The sequence below is a fragment of the Onychostoma macrolepis genome, chromosome 08 (genome assembly GCF_012432095.1).
Source record: "Onychostoma macrolepis isolate SWU-2019 chromosome 08, ASM1243209v1, whole genome shotgun sequence".
In the NCBI taxonomy this organism is placed as follows: Eukaryota; Metazoa; Chordata; class Actinopteri; order Cypriniformes; family Cyprinidae; genus Onychostoma; species Onychostoma macrolepis.
This window is the reverse complement of record NC_081162.1, coordinates 28,863,584-28,885,440: the sequence shown is the minus strand read 5'-3', so window position 1 is coordinate 28,885,440 and position 21,857 is coordinate 28,863,584. Positions and strand designations below refer to the sequence as shown.

Genomic DNA, 21,857 nt, shown 5'->3' with positions numbered 1-21,857 from the left:
CTGTGTGTGATCTTGTTTTGTCTGTGTGTCTGATGCTCGTGGGACAGGCCTACGCCTCTGGCTGTGACATCGTCATTCTGGGAAGTGACTTTGAAAGGATCCAGATCATCCCAGGAGCCAAACACGGGAACATCCAGGTGGGCTGTGTGGACTGTTCACTGCAAGGCGGACAGGTGAGACACACACACACTTGCTGTGATGTCAGGTGTCAGTCACACATGCCTCATTCTCATTTCTTTATTTCTGAACATCACATTCCTGTAGCGCAGACATTAGATCAACACCAAAACAGCAAAACCAAGGTCATGGGTTTGATTCCCAGGGAATAATTTGGCAAAATTTGGATGAATATATCAAAAGTAGTCCTGTGCACTTAAGAAAATTGCACTTAAGTAAGTTTCTGTGAAAATCAAAGCATAGAAGACTGCTATTTAAATGTAATGTCTGTGTCTTAATTAGTAGTGTGTTTTTATTTAGTTTTTTACCCCCCAAAAATAAAAAGTGATGGTTAAATCTTCATTTGAACACATTTTTAAAGATTAATTCAGTTTTATAATGTTTTATGCCTTAATTAGATTGCCGCTATTTTTGATAATAAATTAGTATTAAATCATAAATCCAGAACAAATCAAATAGACAGCACAGAATAAATAAATAAATAAATGCATACATTTGTACACCACTTAAACAGACTACAGTAAAATTTGGGAAAAATAATGTGAATTTCATAGGGCCCTAAAAATGTAATTTTTGTTAATCGTTTAAAAAATGTTTGTTAAATTGTATACATTTCATGATTTGAATTATTCATTTCAATTCAATTTAGCTAATAAATAGGATTTGGGGAAAAAATTAATATTTAGTTTTTGTTAAACCTTTAAGAAATTGTTGTTAAATTGAATATATTTCATGATTCAAATGAATTAGAAATGCTTTTTGATTACTAAAACCACACTTTAACCATTAGTACATTTTCCAGAAGTTTCCAGGTATCCAGAAACACATTTCATAAGGCCGTATAAGTATTATTTGCCATTAGGGTGTGAAGTGTGTTCTCAGGTACGTTGAGTGTCTTACTCTGGCTAATTATGTTGATCTTGAATGAGTAATGAATACTGAACAACCAACATATGTGAACTCTCTTGAGCTTGTTTATAGTTTATTATAGCTAACAGGACAGTTTAGTAGAGTAAAGTATGAAAATGGGATATTTCCTCTCCCTTTATTCGTATATGTCTATGATTTCCTTCTTAAGTTGGACACCAGTGATTTGAGACTTGTATAGTAAATACTGTTCGTCTGCTGTCATCTATGATACGTTAATACATGAGCAGCAGTAATTAATGCTTACGGTATCAAGATCTGTTTATAACAGTCTGATTGATCATCACTGATTTATCCTCGACACAGACACCACTGGCTTCTTAACTGAAACAATACGCATTTTATGAATTGAACTGAAGCCCTGCATCATCCATAAGAGTTTCCTGGACCTGTAAACTGGACGTCATTGACATGCCAGACATGCTGTGGTCTAAACATCCTCCTCGCCTGAAGAGCTTTGAAATGCTCTCTCGCTTTCCCTTAATTAAAACCATCCACCCATAGTGTGCTCACGTTACCAGCTCATTGTGCAGGAAAACACACGAGCGTGGGAACCTTTCTGAAGTGGGGAAACACAACAGACAAACGATGGAGAGCGTTTGAAGTGATCCGGGAAAGTTTTTAGGATTCAGCAAGAGTTCGACTAGCATCCGAACAGGATTATTACTGTGCAACCTTTCTAAATCTGCTCTGTTTTCAGATTGCAGCGTCGTATGGAAACATTATTTGTGTGTTTGAGCCGGTGGAGGTCAGTCCACAAGGAAAAGCACAAAAAGTGAGTTACTTCTGGAATAAATACACTCTTTTAAAGCCGTCATGAATAGGGTTGGGAATTGAAAATCAATTCCAATGCCAGAATCCGATACTTAAGGTCAAGAATTGGATAAAATTTTAATTCCACCTAGCAATTCCTGTGTGTGCATCTTTTTTTTTTAGCTGGTGAAAAGTGGCTGCTAAAAATGTATTTGTCTTTGAATCATTCATTCAAGAGATTCATTCAAAAACACTGATTCATCCAGTAATGAAAAAAGTAATTTTTAAAATTGATTTAACCAGAAAAGCGAATGCATGAACTGATAACATGTATTCCTTGAATGCAATGCATAAAAGCGTCTGCCAAATGCATGCATGTGAATGATTGGTTGTGTGTGTTTCTGCTCCGCAGAAGCTGAGTTATCATTGGCAGAAGAGCGGGCAGTTTGTCTTGCAGTCGGTGGCACACATCCTGACGTGGCACCCCACAGGTACGTGAGGTCAGCGTATGCTTGTCCTGTCTGAGACGAGCCGCTGACCTCTCTCTCTCTCTCTCTCTCTCTCTGATGCTGTTCGCAGGTTCCTGTCTGCTGACGGGCTCGGCGTGTCTGCAGCTGTGGTGTGACGCTCAGTCCAGCACTGAGACCGAACCCGCCGCTCCTCAGCGCTCCTGGAGATGCGCATGGCAATGCAAGTCAGTGTTCGTCCATCACATCACTCTGAGTTTCTCTGAATACACGTCAGGCAGCTCCAGTGTTTTATGCCTTAAAGGAGTAGTTCACTTCCAGAACAAATATTTACAGATAATGTACTCATCCAAGATGTTCATGTCTTTCTTTCTTCAGTCGTAAAGAAATTATTATGTTATTTGAGGAAAACATTTCAGGATTTCTCTCCATATAATGGACTTCTTTGGTGCCCTGCGAGTTTGAACTTCCAAAATGCAGTTTCAGTGCAGCATCAAAGGGCTCTAAACGATCCCAGCCGAGGAAGAAGGGTCTTATCTAGCAAAACAATCGGTCATTTTCTAAAAAATTTACAATTTATATACTTTATAACCTCAAATGCTTGTCTTGTGTAGCTCTGCTTGAACTCTGTGTATTCCGGTTCATGACAGTTAGGGCATGTGGAAAAACTGTCATCTCATTTTCTCCTCCAACTCCTCTATTTTGGAAGTTCAAACTCGCAGGGCACCATAGAAGTCCATTATACGGAGAGAAATCCTGAAATGTTTTCCTCAAAAAATGAAAGAAAGAAGAAAGAAAGACATGAACATCTTGGATGACGAGGGTGAGTACATTATCTGTAAATTTTTGTTCTGGAAGTGAACTACTACTTTAATTAGATTACCACCATTTTTGATAACAAATTTGTATTAAATCATCAATCCAGAAAAAATTAAATAGACAGCACTAGGGCTGGGCGATTTTATCAATTACTTCAAATTTAATATTTTGCCACGATTAAATTTTTTAGAAATCGAGGAATCGAAAAAATGGTTGTTAAATTGTATACATTTCATGATTTCAATTAATTATTCATTTTAATTCAATTTAACTAATTAAACAGAATTCAGAAAAATGTAAATGGAAAAACATGGAATTTAGAAATAGGATTTGGGGAAAAAATAATAATGGATTTCATAAGTCCCTAAAAATTAAATTTTTGTTAAACCTTTAATAAATTGTTGTTAAATTGAATATATTTCATGATTCCAATTAATTAGACATGCTTTTTAATTACTAAAATGTACCCGTTAAATTTTCCAGAAATTTCCAGGTATCCAGAAAAATAAACATATTTCATAAGGCCGTATAAGTATTATTTGTCATTAGAGTGTGAAGTGTGTTCTCAGTGAAATCTCTCTGGTTGTTACAGGTCCGCCGCTTCGACTCACTTCATCAAGTTTTCCCCGGATGGAGAGTTTTTTGCGACTGCAGGACAGGTTAGTGTTTGTACATATATGACGTGTGCATGTTATTACAGTACAATAATATTTTGTACATGCAACTTGGTCTTATTGTAAATGAAAAATGTTATATATTTAAACAAGTTGCCCAAAAATTTATTTTTGATCAAATATTAAATAGAAAAATTGTGTAATTTTTATTTATTTATTGTTTGTACAAATAATAGTTAAATTACTGTATAGAATTATTGTTGTTATTAAAACTATTTTGAATCACATTACTTGCCATGAATATAATTCAGGTTCAAGTTTATTTATAAAGCACATTTAAAACAATAACATTTGTGAATGTGAGTGTAGATATATGTGTGCTTATATATGAGTGTGTTCGGGTGTATAATATGTGATGTGCATCTGATGGAAGTGTATTATTGTTTGAGGAAAGTAAACAAATAATAAAAAAATAAAACAATAAAATTGCAGTACAGTCAAGAAGAAATACAGTAAAAACCAGAATGAAATAGAATTGGCATTTGGTGTTTAAAAAAAAACTAACTCATAAAATGTTAAGTAGACATGCATATAAAATCCCTATAGATCTCAAACAACATCAAAGGCTATGAAGAAAAAATGTGCTGTCTTTGATGCTGATGTAAAATGATAAATAAATCAGCAAATTTACCATCAATACAGACACTGCATCTATTGCTTCTCCAATGTTTTCTCACTAATACAACTTGGAAGCTCTGGGCTTAAAGAAAGTTATGAGTTTCCCACTGAAACATGTTCACTCGGCTCCTAAATACGGTCTTTCTGACGTGACTAGCATGCACCGTTATTGAGGGATTGTGTTGTTGCAGGACGACTGTCTGGTGAAGGTGTGGTACAACACCAGTAAATGGCAGGCAGACGTCACCAAACTCTTCACGCTGCTCGACCTGCGCTCCGGAGCCCAGATCAGCTTCTCCTACATTTACCTGGCTCACCCTCGCTCCGTCACCGGCTTCTCCTGGAGGAAGACCAGCGAATACATGCCCAGGTGACCGCTCTGTCCCGCTCTTCCAGAGGCATAGGGTTTTAATCTCTTTTAAAACTAGATTTGATCAAGTGGTATTTCTATCAGTGCAAGTTCTGCAAGATTCCCCTTTCTGTCAAACATCTTTGAACGAAATCTCTAGAACTGCTCTGAGAGTCACTTCATGAGCATTTTACCGTTTCTTATCACATCCAAACAAAGATCTTCGCAGCAACCCGTCAAAATAAAAGTTCGGTTTAACATGACAGAAATATATTACTTAATGTAATGATAATACTACTACTAATAATACAAATATTATTAAAACAATATTTAAGGAATATTTAGCAGAAAAATTATTTACCAGAATTTATTTACTAGAAAATTGTAAATACACAACACAGTATTTCTAAAAAAAAAATTAAAAAAATCCTATAATAAATAAATTCTTTATAAAATCTAATTATCCTTTATAAGTTAATTAGATATGATTTTGATTATTAAAATGTAACGAAACGATTAAAATGGAATCCAGAAAAGTAATGGAAAACACAGGTTCACAGAAAAATAAAACTGAATTTGAGAAAAGTAATAAAATGTATTTCATATAGGGCCTTAAAAATGTAATTTTTATTAAACTTTTAATAAAGTTTTATGATTTCAGTTAATTAGACATGCTTTTTGATTCATATTTTTTAATGTAACCATTAAAATAGAGTCTATAAAAATTGAAATGGAATTTGGGAAAAAATAAAACATTTCATATAGGGCCCTATTTATTTCATTTGTGTCTTTGTTTTATTGTATTTGTCATTTAGTTTGGTATTTGCATCTATGCTCTTATTATTACCAAAAAATATAAAATAACAAAAACGACTATATCATGATATAAATTGTTATTGTGAAATAAAATTACTATATAATGAAATAAGATTTGGCTTCAACCAAATAAGATCTCTGCATCCCGGTAGTTGCTCAGCGTATGTTGCTCATATTTTAATGTAAAAAATCTTGTGTAATATAACTTGTGTTTGTTTGTTTGCTGGTTTTTAATTGTGTTTTTTATTGTTTTTGCCATGAAAATAGCCAAAGATGCTGACATGGCATTAAATAAAAATATACTACTACTACTTCTTTATTTGACCCTCTAACTCTAGCACTCTCTATTCTAATTCTATTTTTTAAAAATGACACTAGCTTCTCTATTCTTTTTGTTTTCTATCCATTTGTTTTCTTTCTATTCATCATACAATTAACAAATGCAAAAATAAAAGGCCTCTAACACTAGCTCGCTATATTCTTTTTCTATTCTGTCTGTTTTCTCTTTATTATATAATAAAAAAAAAAAAACTTGCTGTGTGTACTGTGTTAAGCTGACTGAGACTTGTTATAGCACTTGCTATATCATCGCTCTTTTGTTGATTTTGATTGCTTCTATTGTCTTCATTTGTAAGTCGCTTTGGATAAAAGCATCTGCTAATTGTAAATGTACTTCCAGAGGCGCGGTGTGTAACGTGCTGCTGACCTGCTGCAAGGACAGTGTGTGTCGCCTGTGGGCCGAAACGCTGCTGCCCAGCGACTGTCTTCTGTCTGGACTCCGGCACAATCACAGCAGCAACGATGTGATGAAGAATAACAGCATGAAGAAGAGCTCCAGCAACAGCCGAGCGCAGAACCAGAACCCGCTGGAGGTGAGGCGCGTGTTCACTTGGCCTGTCAAATCAAAATTAGAATGTCCAATATTCCTCGAATTTAAAATAACAATCCACATTTGAATGCAAAAACATTGCGTTAAAATTTTAGGTGTGCGTTATGTGATAAGGATGTAGGTGTCGTTGCTTTTAATGCTTTTTTTAGCCTGTCCAGTTGAAAGCACTGAATGCTGCGTTGTTCATTCAAAATATTGCGGAAAAACAGAAAATCAATGCGGAGAAGATCTTGTTTTCGTCAAAACTGAAACCAAGCCATTCTCACAGAACGCATATTTTGCGCATGTTCTAGAGGGACGTCTATCAGCGTTTCACTCGCGTCTCGCTCAATAGAGCCGCATGTTTAGAAAGCATGTAAAATTCAAACTTTTAAAAAAACATGTCTCGAGACTTTATGGCTGTTTTCATTCCATCCCTCTGCATCTCGTGTTTTTAAATGGAAAAAGTACTCTGTGATTGGCTTTCGTTTCTTTGTATTGCATACATGATGCTGTTTTTTTTCAATTGAACATTATGCACTTTTTCACAGATAGTCATGCTATTTTATTGCTTTAATAAACGTGCATTAGCAATATTTTGATCGATGCGCCTTCTTGTGGCCTCAGGAGAGAAGCCAATAGCTTTTTTCCCCCCCAACTGAAATCATGTCTTTTAAATCGAATATAATTTGAATATTGATAATATTTAAGTGCAAAATTAGAATTTAGTATAGTCTAGTGTTCACTAATGAAAGAATACAGCAGCGTCTGTTTTGTGTTCGCAGCTGAAGCTGAAGCCGTCGTGGAGAGAGGAGGTGCGCTGTTTATCTCAGCTCTCATACAGCGGTCCTCTGCCCCAGCAGCAGAACAAACACAACACACATCGCACCAACATGCTGCACGCCAACGCACTGTGCCACTTCCACATCGCCGCCAGCATCAACCCAGCCACAGGTAACACACACCAGACCTTCAGCCTTCACATGTGACACAGACATGACCCAGAAAACCGTGTGCTGGATAAATACAGAGATGAACTCACACTCAGTTGAGTTCAGTTATCTTTGTTTCTGACAAATAAATACAGCAGTGTTCATGAGTTGATAAAAAGCTAATAATTAATGCAATCCCTAGTAAAAAAGTAATATATTTGAAATGCATTTATTTCATACTAGGTATAGTTCAAGTGAACATACTGCTTAATGCTTACTGAAATAAAAATTATAATGAAACTTGTGCACTACTTGTGCACAATGCACGTTTCTTAATATTAAGCGTAAAATGTGTTTTAGTGTCACTATTGATGAGGATTGTATGATCTTTGAATAATATCAGTCTTTAAATGCAAGATATTTAAAGTGCACCTGAAGTATACTCGCAATAGTTGCACTTTAGCACAATCAAATATACTTCAGTATATCTTTAGTTGGACTTCTGAAATTGTTCCAATTTAGCAGACTTTAAGTATTCCAGTTTAGTATACTAAAAGTGCAATTGCAGGCTATTTTTATTAAATACAAAAATATGTAAATGTATTTGTAGCATACTTAGCTTGAAATAAATGTAATTCAAATACATGTAATTATATTTCTTTTTCAAAAGGGATAATAAAAGTATAAAATTAAAATAAATTATTTTAAAATTAAAATAATAAAACACTTAATTAAATCATAAAAGAGTAAAATGTAAGTAAATAAATAAATTAAAAATAAAAACAAATCAAATATCAAAAATATATCTAAAAATCAAATACAGTATATGGTTTACCAATGTATTATATTTGTGTATCTGCATGTCATGTGACCATTAACTGATATCAGAGAACCGGGAACGTGTGGTGTTAAATAAAAAAGTTTGGCAATCCCTGTAATAACATGTGACTAAACCTCCAGCATGATTTATAATGAATTAACTGTGTGTCGTGCTGTTTTAAAAAAATTTTTAAAAATAAACCTAGAAAACAGTAGAAAAGTGTTAAAGAGAGCGTTTTGTTTATTTATTTATTTTTTCCCTTTTGTTTTTGTATAATTGTAAGATTTTTTTTAAGGTGACTTTTTTTTAAAAATTCTGTCAAGGGTCTACAGATGAAACAGCCTTTTGGCTAATTCTGGTACATTTACAGTAATGTTCTATAATGTGCATTTCCCCTGTAAACAAATACACTTAAACTCAAACAGTGATTTCAACTCTTCAACCCTCCTTACGACAGCTTTGTGTGACTAACAGGATAAAAATGACTTTTTTGAGCTTCCTCCTGCTGTCGCTCTGAAATCTCATCTCTCTGTAGCTCTTCAAACCTGCTGTCAAAAAACATGCAGTGACCTTTGTCTGAAGACAGATAATGTAATGGTGATGCTTGTGTGCAGATATCCCTCTGCTGCCCTCCATCTCGTCCATGAACGGCTCTGATGAGGAGGAACCGGGCGGTCCGTTCACCGTTCACTGGCTCAATAACAAAGAGCTGCACCTGACGCTGAGCATGGAGGTGTTTCTACAGCAGCTGAAGAGCAGCGGCGAGCAGAACGGGCCCACAGAGAGCTACGGTACCGTGTGAATCATCTGAGCTATATATTAGAGGGCAGGACTGATTTACGGTGTTTACATGTGAGAGTGACACTAATGTGAGCGTTCAGAGCAGGATTTGAACCAGTCAAGTCGAGATGAGGCAGAACCGTTTATTAAAGGGACAGTTCAGCCAGAAATGTACATTTGCTGTTAATTTACTCACCCTCAGGCCATCCAAGATGTAGGTGTCTTTTTTCTTCAGTAGAATAGTAAAGAAGATTTTCAGCTGAAACCGTGCTTCTTGATGATTCATAGAATGCAAGACAGCGGCTGCCTGTCTTTGAGAATAAAAAAACATATCAAGAAATGCAAAATGAATCCCTGTGGCTCCTGATGATATATTGAGGTCTTATGAAGTGAAAAGATCGCTCTGTGCAAGAAATTATTTATGACATTATTATCTGTAATCCAGAGACTCAGGCAAATGTGTAAATCTGATTCTTGTCCATTAACTGGTTCTTTCGGTTAGTTCCTTTCAATGAACTGATTCAATTCATTAGTTTATGTAATCACACAATGACATTGCGTATATGCAATTATATTATTAAAACAGCCAATAATAATGTGAAACGTGGATGTTTTACAGTTTAAAGCATATAAAGTCTATAAACTAGTCTTCATCAGCTCAGCTTTTTACATAGACCATGAGAAACCATAAAAGCGTTCATTTCACCCCTTTGTTCAAGCTCTCGGTTCACACATATCAGCGGCTCTTCGGTCCGAGTCGAACTGTTTCTGGAGGAACTGGAGCGGGACCAGTTCATTCATCACAGGATCAGATACGCCGATATTTCAGCTCATTTCCACTCACAGTGACTGTCAGCCATCTCCAGACGCTTTGTCTGGGGCTCTGGATTACAGGTAATAATGCTGTAAATAATGTTAATTTTCTTGCACAAACCGATCGTTTCGCTTCATAAGACCTCAATATATCGTCAGGAGCCATGGGGATTCATTTTGTGTTGCCTGATATGCTTTGTTTCAAGTTTAGTTTATTTCTAGAGCACATTTAAAAACAACAGTAGTTGACCAAAGTGCTGTACATAAAGGGTCTTAAAACAAAAAACAATAAGGTACTGGACATAGTATTGTACATTACAGATTAAAAAACCCAGAAAAACCACAGCTCTCAAACTGAATTAAATGCCAATGAATAAAAATGTGTTTTAAGACTAGTTTTAAAAGCAGACAAAGTTGGGGCCATCCTCACAGACAATGGTAGTGCATTCCAGAGTTTAGGGGCAGCTACAGCAAAGGCACGATCTCCCCTGTGCTTCAGTCTTACTCTAGGGTCTGCCAGCAACATAAGGTCAGCAGACCTCAGAGACCTGGATGGAACATGCAGTTATATAAGATCAGAAAGGTAGGTTGGGGCTAAGCCATTTAAGGATTTATAAGCAAGCACTAAAACCTTCAAATCAATTCTAAAACGGACTGGAAGCAAATGTAGGGAAGACAATATGGGGGAAATATCTTCCCGTTTACGCGTTCGAGTTAAAAGTCGAGCTGCGGCATTCTGCACTAACTGCAAGCGTAATAGAGAGGCCTGGTTGACACCAACGTAGAGGGCATTACAATAGTCTAAACGAGATTAAATAAAAACATTTATAAGCCTTTCAAAATCATTAAATGACAAAAAAAGTCTAAAAGCCTTAACTGATTAAAAACTTGACTTTTCTACAGAGTTTATCTGTTTGTCAAGTTTAAAATCCACATCCAATATTACACCCAGGTTTTTAATAGTGGATTTAACATGTGGAAGCAAAGGGCCCAGATCAGTGTTAGAGACCTTGTTAGTACAATTTGGACCAAATATCATAATTTCAGTCTTGCTGTCATTAATTAATTAATTGATGTCTCTGAGGCAATCAAAAAGTTGCAAAGAACTGACATGTTCCTGTTTCAGTGGCAGAGAAACTTGTGTGTCATCTGCATAACAGTGAAACGAAATATTATATTTCCTGAGAATAGACCCTAATGGGAGCATATACAGGAAAAACAGCATAGGGCCAAGGATAGAGCCTTGAGGGACTCCAAAAAGAAGGGGAGCTGATGAGGAAACAAAGTCATCAAGGCGGACAGAAAAAGTCCTATCAGTTAGATAGGACCTGAACCACTCCAAAGCAGTACCCTTAATGCAGACAACATGTTCCAACCGGTAAAGTAGGATATTATGATCAATGATATAATTTTTTATTTTTTTATTCTCAAAGTGCCGGTAACCGTTGACTTGCATTATATGAATCACCAAGGAGCACGGTTTCAGTTAAAAATCTTCTTTACTGTTCTGCTTAAAAAATAAAAGTCACTGTCTGTGTTTTTGCAGTTTTATTGGTAACATTTCTACAGTAATAGGCCTGTGTGAACAGCATGTGAGGATCATATGAAGCTGAAATCTGTCTGTTCTGAGCAGATGCTGATGAGGAGGGGAGCGGTGCTGATGCTGCGGCTCTGGGCTCCGTCTCTCTCCCTGCGGCGGCGGTGGATCATCAGGTGGATGTGCTGCTGGGAGACTGGAACAGAGCAGCAGACATGCTGTTTAGCATCCACCCGATGGATGGCTCGCTGATGGTGTGGCACGTCGACTGGCTGGACGAATACCAGCCCGGCATGTTTCGACAGACGCAGGTACAGACTAGTTTTGGGCGATATGGTAATTTTTCATATTGTCAAATCGCCAGCCTGTGAGATCGCGATACACGATATTATTGTGCATGGGTAGGTGAGGGCAAGAGAGAGACTTTCTGTACTTGTCATAGGCTATTTCATAGGCTACGTGAAAGAGCGAGTGAGCCTATGGAAGCACCAATCTCTCAGCAGCGGAAGTCATCATAGTTGGGTTAACTTGAAGAGCAGTGAGCAGAGTACCACAAATATATATTTTTTGCATTCCCATTTGCTCAAATAGCAAAAGAAAAACTCCACGACAGTGTTTTCATGACTTTCAAAAAAAGGAAAAAAAACTGAGAGAGACTGATAACGGCAGTCAGAAGAGAGAGCGATGTCAAATTTACCGTCCCTCCCATAGACTCTGTATTAGAAACACCCTCACATTAGTGTTAAATAGTGACTTAAAAAAAATAAAAATAAATGTAATTTGATGCAAAAGTGATATAATACAGAGTATGGTGTTATAAGTGTACATTCATTTAAAAAAAAAAAGTCAAAATATAAAAAACTTTCGTCATCACAATCTTGTGAAAAGGGTCCATAATCGACATGATATACTTTTCAAACATACTGATAAACTAACATGTTAAATATAAAAATATGTAAAACAGCTAGTTCATATGTTTTCGGTTACAACAGTCATACATCGCTATTAGGACCGCTTGTCCTGTGACAGGTTTGCTGCATTGGTACACGGAAGTTATCAGTCTAAAAGGTCTGCAAAATCGGTCAAAATCAAAAGTATGTTTATTTTAAAGACCAACAGTTTAACACTAAATATTTGGACATAACGAACACAGGTAAAACAGGTAAGTTCATATATTTGGAGTAAAGTTAAATTAAACAGACACATCAGTCATACAGCGCTCCGGACTGAGCCCTGATTTAGACTGATAACATGTTCATTCATATAGCTGTTCAAGAAAAGATGTCTCTTACTCTTGACATAATTTGTAAATACAGGTTTATCACCATGCAGTTCAATTTTGATGTGTGCTTCGTTTTATAGTCTGTATTCTCTGTGGTAATACAGTACATCGGGCAGGACATCCAAATGCTCGCCTATCATTCATCGACCTCAAATATGGCTTATCTGAAATATGTTAGTAGCAGCAACTTTACATGGCCGCTCAATCTAATGTTAACCTAGAGAAATGTGTGCTGTTCAAGTGTCTGTGTGGAGTGTGGAAGCTGAACAGTAGCTCACTGCAGGACAGATGAAGGCGCCGGTGCAGTCACTTGCTCCTAAAATACTCTGTCATTTTTGGTCATACAGATAAGAGTAATAGATTTTTTTAATCTGTAAAGACTCTACGTTTATTTGTGTGTGCTCACAATAACAACAAAACATTGTGCTTTTGTAAAATAATGAAAGCACACAGGATGCACTTTCTGCCGTCTCGGTCTCCGTGAACTTAAGTGCGAAACTCCGTGTATACTTCCCTTTCAGACATAAAAAAAATATATATATATAGAGTGAAATGTCTACTTTCAAATGAACCAATTCAAATGTAAAACAGGTATTCTCTGATTATGTAATCCGTATGAAACATGCATATAGGTGCCTCCATTACTGCGGAGATGACAAGTCAGTGCCGCCGACTTCATCTCTTAAACCGAAGACACACAAAGCACCAGTTTATCAATAAATTATTAAAAAGTTAATGTAGCCTTCTTACTGTTTTTTCCTGACACATAATCATTACTTCTGCTGACGTGCTGTGGCAAGCTTTATGAATGCAAAGGCACATTATTATGATTTAAATGGGTTATTAATAAACATGTGATTAGTCGACTAATGATTCAAATGAACGGCTAGAACAATCTTTAGTTGAGGGCAGCCCTACTGATCTTTCATCTCTGATGAGTTCATTCTGTTCCCAGGTTTCCTTCGTGTCCAGGATTCCCGTGGCCTTCCCCACCGGCGATGCCAACTCTCTCAGCCGCAGTGTGGTCATGTACGCCTGCAACAGAAACGTGGACCTGGCCATCCAGCATGGCCGTCAGCGTCCCGCGGGCCTGCCGCACTCGTCGTCCTCCGCTCTGATCGGACAGAGCCAGAACAAACCCTCCTCCAGCAGCCTGCGGCTCAGCATCTTCACCCCCAGCGTCCTGATGATCTCCAAACACGCTGACGGTTCGCTCAACCAGTGGGCCGTCAGCTTCGCCGAGGACTCGGCCTTCTCCACGGTACTCAGCGTCTCTCACAAGTCACGGTACTGCGGTCATCGCTTCCACCTCAACGATCTGGCCTGCCACTCTCTGCTGCCGCTGCTGCTGACCACCTCGCACCACAACGCCCTGCGGACGCCCGCCGCTGCTCTGACCGCCCCAGCCCACAGGAGCAGGACTGCGTCTGGTGGCATCTCGCAGGACCCCAGCGCCATCTACAGCGAGCTGATCCTATGGCGGGTGGATCCGGTGGGGCCGCTGTCGTTCTCGGGCGGCGTGTCCGAGCTGGCCAGGATCAACTCCCTGCACGCCTCCGCCTTCTCTAACGTGGCCTGGCTGCCTACGCTCATCCCCAGCAACTGCCTCGGTGAGGAACGCTTCCTTAGATTTTGATATAAAAGCAAAACTCGCTGTGGAAAACTTGTTCAGTCTGACAGTCTTACATTAAAAACAGAAAGTAAGAGTACAGTACAGGAGAAAGCACTCATTTGATATTTTCAGAGATTTTTAATGAGCGAGTGGGAAACATTTACAGGAACGCAGCCCTGTTCGAACAGAGTCTCTACTGCATGGAATATTCATAAATGTGTATTCAGCTCATGAATATTTAAAGTGCATCTTTAAAAGTTTAACTGGTGAAGCCTCGTGTGTCACGCCTGTCTGTTCTCCAGCTTGCAGCTGATTGGATGATACTGTTGCTGTATTCATATTTAATTTCCTTCCCAAAGGTGTGTATGGAAACTCACCCAGTGCCTGCTTCATCGCCAGTGACGGACACTCGCTCCGACTCTATCAGGCCATCATCGAGGCCAAAAAACTGCTGAGTGAACTCTCCAACCCCGACATCTCCGTAAGAATGAGTCTGGCTGTTATATCAGTATATCAAATAGCAGAGTCCTGCTTATCTTTAATGTGTTTTTCCTCCAGAAATATGTTGGAGAGGTGTTTAACATCATCAGCCAGCAGTCGACGGCCAGACCAGGCTGCATCATTGAGCTTGATGCCATCACAGACTTTGTACGTATAAGATCCACCACAGACGCTTAATCAGGGCCTAAAACTAACATTCACCACACCTGCTGATAGCTGGTGACTTTTTACCAGCCATGAGACTGTATGTGCATTATTTCTTTGAAAAAACAGGCAGGAAAAATTGGGGAAATATGTCTAATTGCAATAATAATTATTATTTATTTAATTAATTAATTAATTAATTTTTTTTGTTAACAACTGTTTATTAATTTTTTTTTTTTCAGGGAACAGTAATATATTAAAAAAAAGCAGCTGTACGAATTTAGAACCCATCCCACCCCCTGGTAGACTTTAAAAAAAAAATTAATAATAATAAAAATAAATTAATTTATATTAATAGATAAATAAATTAAGTAAATTATAAAAATATATATATATTCATTTATACTTTATAAATATATTTATTAAGACAAATATAGATTATAAGTTATAGATTATACATCTATAAAAATAGATAAATAAACTATAATACTATTGAACTCTAAAGTATTTCACAGAAACATTTTGAATTTGAATAATAATAATCATAATTGTTATTATTTATATAACAACAGTACAATTGCAATTATATATATATTTTTCTTTATTTGTTAAAGCATATAGCTATTATTTTGGAGGAAAACTGCAGGATAACTTCTATTTATAAATGCTTCTCTTTTGATGACAACAGATTTATAAACCATTCTCATTACAAACTTGCGAAGACGTTTGGTGCATGTTGCATTTTCAAATGCACATTATAAACGACTCGTTAGAGATGGAGTTTGTGTGAAACAGCATTTATTGAAAGCTGTAAAAAGATAATGGTGCTTAATCTTTGCATGCTTAATAATCGCACTAAACCATATCGCTTTCTCAGGCATTTTAGAAAGGATAAAATAAAAAGTGGCATGTGTAACTAAAACAAGAGCATGATGTTATTTCCCAGAGTGCTCAGCGCTCACGTCTCTCTCTCTGTTTGTTCAGCAGGGGAAAGAGACTCAGCTGTTGCACGTGTTCGAGGAGGACCTGATCTTGGGAAGCGAGAAAGTAGACGATTACCTGCAGGATTCTGGTAGAATCTCATTCTCTCTGATAACGCCGCAGTGTTTGCTGTGTTTCTGTGCTGTGTCATGAATGTTTATCTGTCCTTCAGTTCCCAGCCAGACGCTCTTCTCCGCTCGCTTCTTCCTGGTGGTGGTGGAGATCACTCAGAGCGGCAGGTCGCTCCTGCACATGTGGCATCTACAGCTGGACGCAGTTCCCGTCATTATGGGTTTGTAATGGATCTTATGCTATATAATGAGACACACACTTGATTTGACTGTGAAAAGTGCCAGATTGGGGTCAGACATGAGTGCAAGTTTGATCAAACAAAGCCTAAATAACAGCATGAGCACTAGGGCTGGGAAAATAAACCGATGCATCGTGAATCGATTCTTTCTGGAGTGGATTCTGAGCTTAGTTTTGAACAGCAGATGGGAGCTGCATGCTCCAGAATCAGACGTACTCTGATTGTTTCCAAATCCTTACACACACTTGAAACTAAAATAATCATTCATAAGATTGGAAAAGTTTAAAGCGAATCACAAGGGTGTTCACAGTGGGCTGTGTTTACATTAATCTGGCGTCATAAAAGCATTCTGAGCCGAGGTGAGATTACAGACTCAGCCGAACACACAAGTGCTCTTCAGCGCTCTTCTTCATCAGTATTTGAGTGTGTGGATAAAAACTAGAGTAGAGCGCCATCTGCTGTTAAAATATAAACTCAGAATCCATTCCAGAGAGAATCACCATGCATTCTGAAAATCTCAGAATCGATCCACAAAAAGATTCTGCATCGATTTATCGTCCCAGCCCTAATGAGCACTGCAATAGCGCACGCTTACATTACGTGTTGAAGTCTAGACTAGTGCGAGAGTGTGTTCTTTCACTGCATGATTCAGTCTATTAAAATGCATTTAGAATGAGCACAAATTCAGGACATGGGGGCAGAAAATGTATACATTTTTACCACTTCATATAGTTAATCAATTTCACACGAAGAGTGCTGTTTTTCTCCAAAAATTACCATGATTTACAACAGTTCAATAAACAAGAAGACTTATTTTTTAGACACCATATTTCCTGATTTTGCTCATTTCCACAATAAAAATAATTCCAAACATAGCCACAGCACTGTTTTGCGTCTCTGAGCAACATGACGGTGATTCGTTCCTGAATGAGTCAACCATTTAAATGATTCGGTTCAAGCGCAATGACTCACTTATTAACAGTGACTTGCTGCCACCTGCTGGCGGTTTTAATTTCACATTTAAAGTATCTTTTATTGTTTACATAATTTCAAATATCAGTATTTTAACATTTTATGTTTAATATATCAAAACATGATTTATGCATTTGTAACTGCAGGTTAAATGCATTCATGTCCTGCAGTAAACAGTGTGTAAACACATCTAAACACCTCTTCAGACGCAGCTTCTGTGTTTCCTCTGCATTGTGAAGATGAATTTTGTTGATACTGATTTAATTTGCTTGGTAACAGCCCAAATGTCACTGATTAAATGTAAGGATTTTGACTCAAAAGATAATAGACATTTTTAGAAAAAATGGTTTTATAAAGGTATAAATGCCCATAAAATGTAAAAATAAATTTAAACTTATTAGAAAAGATGAATTTCTATCAGTGTGAACTGACCTCTACACAGAATATCAAAAATCTTAGGGGTCAGCTGTCCACGGTAGATACCAGCACAATAACACACTCGGCAAAATATCGTCTAATTATCGCTATCGATAAAATACCAGAAAATATCGAGATATTATTTTTTGTCAATATCGCACTCCCCTAATTTTGATATACTATTATGCAAAATAAATACAATTTAATTTCAGCGATTGTTATTCATGTATTTTTGTTATCTTTAAATTAAATAATGTGATATATCATATTTATCGGCTTTATATCGGCATCTGCGTTGGCCATCAAAAAACCCATATCGGTCAGCCACTAATTATGATGTCACCTGTAAAGGAAAGACAGAGCAAATAATTGCATTTTGATGAAAGATTATGCATGTAGTCTTTATATTTGACTGTTTCTGTCAACTGAACTGCAGATTTGTGTCGTTCTTTCAGAGCAAACTCAAACTCCCGGCAGAGAGACAGTGTCTCCATCAAACGTGAACAGCTCACAGTTTGACTTTGAGACGGTCGGCTCGCCACAATCCCCAAGACCCAAACTGAAGACGTCTAACCTCCAGAGCGCCTGCCGCCTCGCTCTGACCAACACAAAAGTCTTCAGTCAGGAGCTGGATCTGCCGCAGGGCGTTGAAGTCCTACGTGTATCACCTGCTGCAGGTGACCGCAAAACACCTCTGTGCACCTTTGATGATGAGATCCTTCAGTGCAGCACGATGTTCTGATTATTCCAATTATGGCCTGTATTTATCCACCTTTTTAAAACACTCCATGACGCTTTGTGCAAATTATGGGAGGAGCTTCTGTTAAACTGTAAACAATCAGTGAAAGATTTGCTGTAAGAACACAATATAACACACATTTTCAAAAACTAGGTACTATGAGGTGACATCATTCTACTCCCCCTTCAACCTTCATCCAACATTAAAAGAAAATTTAAAAGTGTAAAATCATTAACCAATTACTACAGCATGAATAACTCCAAAAACTTTCCACAGCAATATTAACCCTTGTGCGTCAATTAAAAAAAAGTTTGGTCTCATTTTAAAGAAGACCCATGGCAGATTATTGTTGAAGTAAAAAAAAGTTTAAAAAGTGAATCCAAAAAAAAACGTTATAGAGGTTTAAGTTTATGAAAATGATTTATGAACGATATTTTTTATAAAATATATATTTTATGACTCTAAACCTGCTAGAAAATCAAAGCCATAAATCTAAACAAGTTGTGTTCCAAATTTGAGGTTGATATCTCAAAAAAACACCATCTGGTAAAAAAGATTTTATTTTGAAGCCTTGCCAACAGAATGAAAGCCTATTAACAAAAATTGCATAATTTTACAGTTAAATGACACTGTGATTAAAAATAGCAGTTTTAATGGGGATATTTTTGTCCTTAAGGTCCTGAGAGGAACTATTTTGTGTACCTAGTGCAGATTTATTAAAGGAAATGGAAGTGAAATAGTAAAATTCCAATAAAAATACACACCTGTGCCAAAATTTATGCAGTTGGCAATAACATTAATTGGGTTAAATATCACACGTCTGTGTTATGTAACATTGTTACGTTATGTAACTAATTAATTAACCGAAACATTGAGATTGCGCCATCATTTTATACAGACAATAAATATTGTAGTGTATATACCTGCTTTAGAAACATTCCAGTAAACACTGCTAATAGGGATTAGAAGTGAAAACAGGAGACAATCACATTTTAAAGCATCTGTGTAATCTGGAAAGAGACATGAGGACTTAGGGAGAAAAATAGATATGCTTAGTGCGGTTTTTGGATTTATCATAAATTAAATCAGGATAGCAGAGCATAAATTTACAGGATATGTCATTTTGGTTCATATTGTTACGGCAGAATACAAATGAAAACATGAAAATAATGAGGAGGAAAAGATGTAGCATCTCTTCCATAGATATTCTTGTTATAGCATGTCACATTAAAATGGTTTCATATTACAGAATGATAGTATTATATACAGTGATAAAGGCGATTAGCATTGCATTATAAATATACTTTTATATAAAGATAGCTTAAAGAACACAGATAAACCATATAGTTTGTGCAATCGTATGTTTATTGTCTTCAAGTTTCTTCAGTTAAAATTTCTCCTTTGTGCGTTTATTCAGCGAAAACTGGATACTTTTGTCCATATTAGGGATTTCCTGGAGCTTCGTCAGTGCTATTACTTCTGCGATGCATATGTGGAGTTTCTGCGCAAGAGCGCCCTCCGGCTTCCAGTATGAATTAAACAGTCATTACATTACGTGTGTTTACTCAGTAATGCTCACAACACCCTATTTTGGGTAAAAATAGGAACGAAAATACTTTTCTCTAAAGAAACAGAATATCTTGATATATTTTTAAGCCCATATCGCTCATTCCTAACGAACATCAACATTTGCGTTGCAGGTCATTTGAGCGCCTCGTCTCTGCAGCCGGCCGGACGCTCTCCGTATCTGCTGGCCACGTCTTGCTCAGATGGATCCGTCCGGTTCTGGAGGTGCAGCGCTGTCTCTGACCCCGATGGCTCTGCTGACCCGTCGTACCTCTGGGAGGAGTGGCCTTTGCTGGTGGAGGAGGGCATGGTCAGCAGCAGCGCTCTGAGCGTGTGCGGTCAGCTCATGGGTCTCAGCTGCTGTCACACCAGCAGAGTCGCAGTCGCGCACCGGAGCCACGAGTCCATCATGCACATCAGCATCTTCCAGTGCGACTCCACCGGAGGCTCTCAGTGGATTCTGGAGCAGACGCTTAAAGTCTGCGGCGCATACAGCCCCGGTGCGAACGACTGTGATAAAAGCCTGATTAACGGCTGTTCAGTTAAGAGGCAGGTACACTTAGACTGGGTTTCCAGAGAAGACGGCTCTCACATATTAACTGTAGGGCTAGGATCCAAACTTTACATGTACGGGATGCTTTCTGGAAAACCTCCAGATCTGGTACTCTCTGATTGCAGTAAGGAGCAGAGCTGCTCTAGATTGGTGCTCCTCCGAGTGGTGGATCTGGTGTCGTCAGTTGAAGGCTCGCTACCCATTCCTGTCTCTCTATCTTGGGTGCGAGATGGCATCTTAGTAGTCGGGATGGATTGTGAAATGCACGTCTATTCCCAATGGCAGCCGCCGGCTCCGGGCAAACCGTCACTTAATGGTAGCGTGACGTCGCTTAAACAGGAGGGACTCAGTCCGAATCCTTCTAAAAAGACCCTCACCAGATCCATGACTAGTTTGGCTCAGAAACTCAGCGGAAAGAGAACCGTGTACGACCTCCCGGCCGAGATGGAGGATTCTGGGTTGTTTGAGGCAGCCTATCACCTGTTTCCTACTCTTCCCCAGTATCATCCAGTGCAGCTGCTGGAGCTCATGGACCTTGGGAAGGTGCGACGAGCTAAAGCCATCCTGTCCCATCTGGTGAAGTGCATTGCTGGGGAGATCGTGTCTATGAAGGACGTTACGATTAACCAGGAGCGGCGTCTGCGCTCGCTCACCATCAGCGCCAGCGGAAGCACCGCTCGAGATCCCAAGATGTTCAGCAAAGCTGAGAGCTCCGACTACACCGAGATCGACTCCATCCCGCCGCTGCCTTTGTATGCGCTGTTAGCCGCCGACGAGGAAACGGCTCCGAGTGCCAAAGAACGATCGGAGAGCGTGAGCACTCACGGCCAAAGCGACGCTTACGACCAGCTCTTCCAGGCCGCCGGCGTCAGCGCGGATGACATGGACCCTTTTGATGGCGATGAGGAGGATGCAAACGCTAAAGTCATTGATCTGTCGAAATACAGCCCTACGTTTTTTGGATCCGAACATGCACAGGTGTTATCGGACACCTGCTACACTCCAGCATGCCGGGACTGACGCGGATGGAGCAGATGTCTCTGATGGCTTTAGCGGACACCATCGCTTCCACCAGCACCGACATTGGAGAAAGCCAAGGGAAAGGCCAAGGTCAGTATCTCTCACTGGTATAACTGCAGTTTTCATTTGTAGGGACATCATTTGTGTTATGATGGAATACACATACAGCGGTGACTAAAACGATTAGAGCACTAGTATTATCAGCAGCTAAAAAATGGTTTCAAGTCAGTTATTTCTATCTTTTGCTGTAGTGTGTCAGAAGGAAATATCAGTTTACATTTCCAAACATTCATTCATAATCCAGTGAGATTTTATGTTTGCACTCCACACAGAGATGTGATCTGATCATCATCAGTCTGTCTGGAGTGACATGAAGAAACAGAACAAACTGAGACTAAATCCAGAAGAAC

General features: G+C 38.3%; 1 protein-coding gene across 1 annotated transcript in view; it reads left to right on the top strand.

The window, feature by feature from the left end:
* dmxl1 (Dmx-like 1) overlaps window positions 1–21,857 on the top strand; it is a 52,676-nt gene that overhangs the window by 5,208 nt on the left and 25,611 nt on the right. The window contains 18 exon segments of the mRNA XM_058784621.1: window positions 48–173; window positions 1,805–1,879; window positions 2,270–2,348; window positions 2,437–2,551; window positions 3,736–3,802; window positions 4,627–4,805; window positions 6,280–6,472; window positions 7,254–7,422; window positions 8,835–9,011; window positions 11,447–11,661; window positions 13,588–14,242; window positions 14,604–14,725; window positions 14,803–14,892; window positions 15,874–15,961; window positions 16,043–16,162; window positions 18,025–18,246; window positions 20,009–21,409; window positions 21,412–21,537. Of these exon segments, the coding sequence (XP_058640604.1) occupies window positions 48–173; window positions 1,805–1,879; window positions 2,270–2,348; window positions 2,437–2,551; window positions 3,736–3,802; window positions 4,627–4,805; window positions 6,280–6,472; window positions 7,254–7,422; window positions 8,835–9,011; window positions 11,447–11,661; window positions 13,588–14,242; window positions 14,604–14,725; window positions 14,803–14,892; window positions 15,874–15,961; window positions 16,043–16,162; window positions 18,025–18,246; window positions 20,009–21,409; window positions 21,412–21,537 (4,219 nt within the window).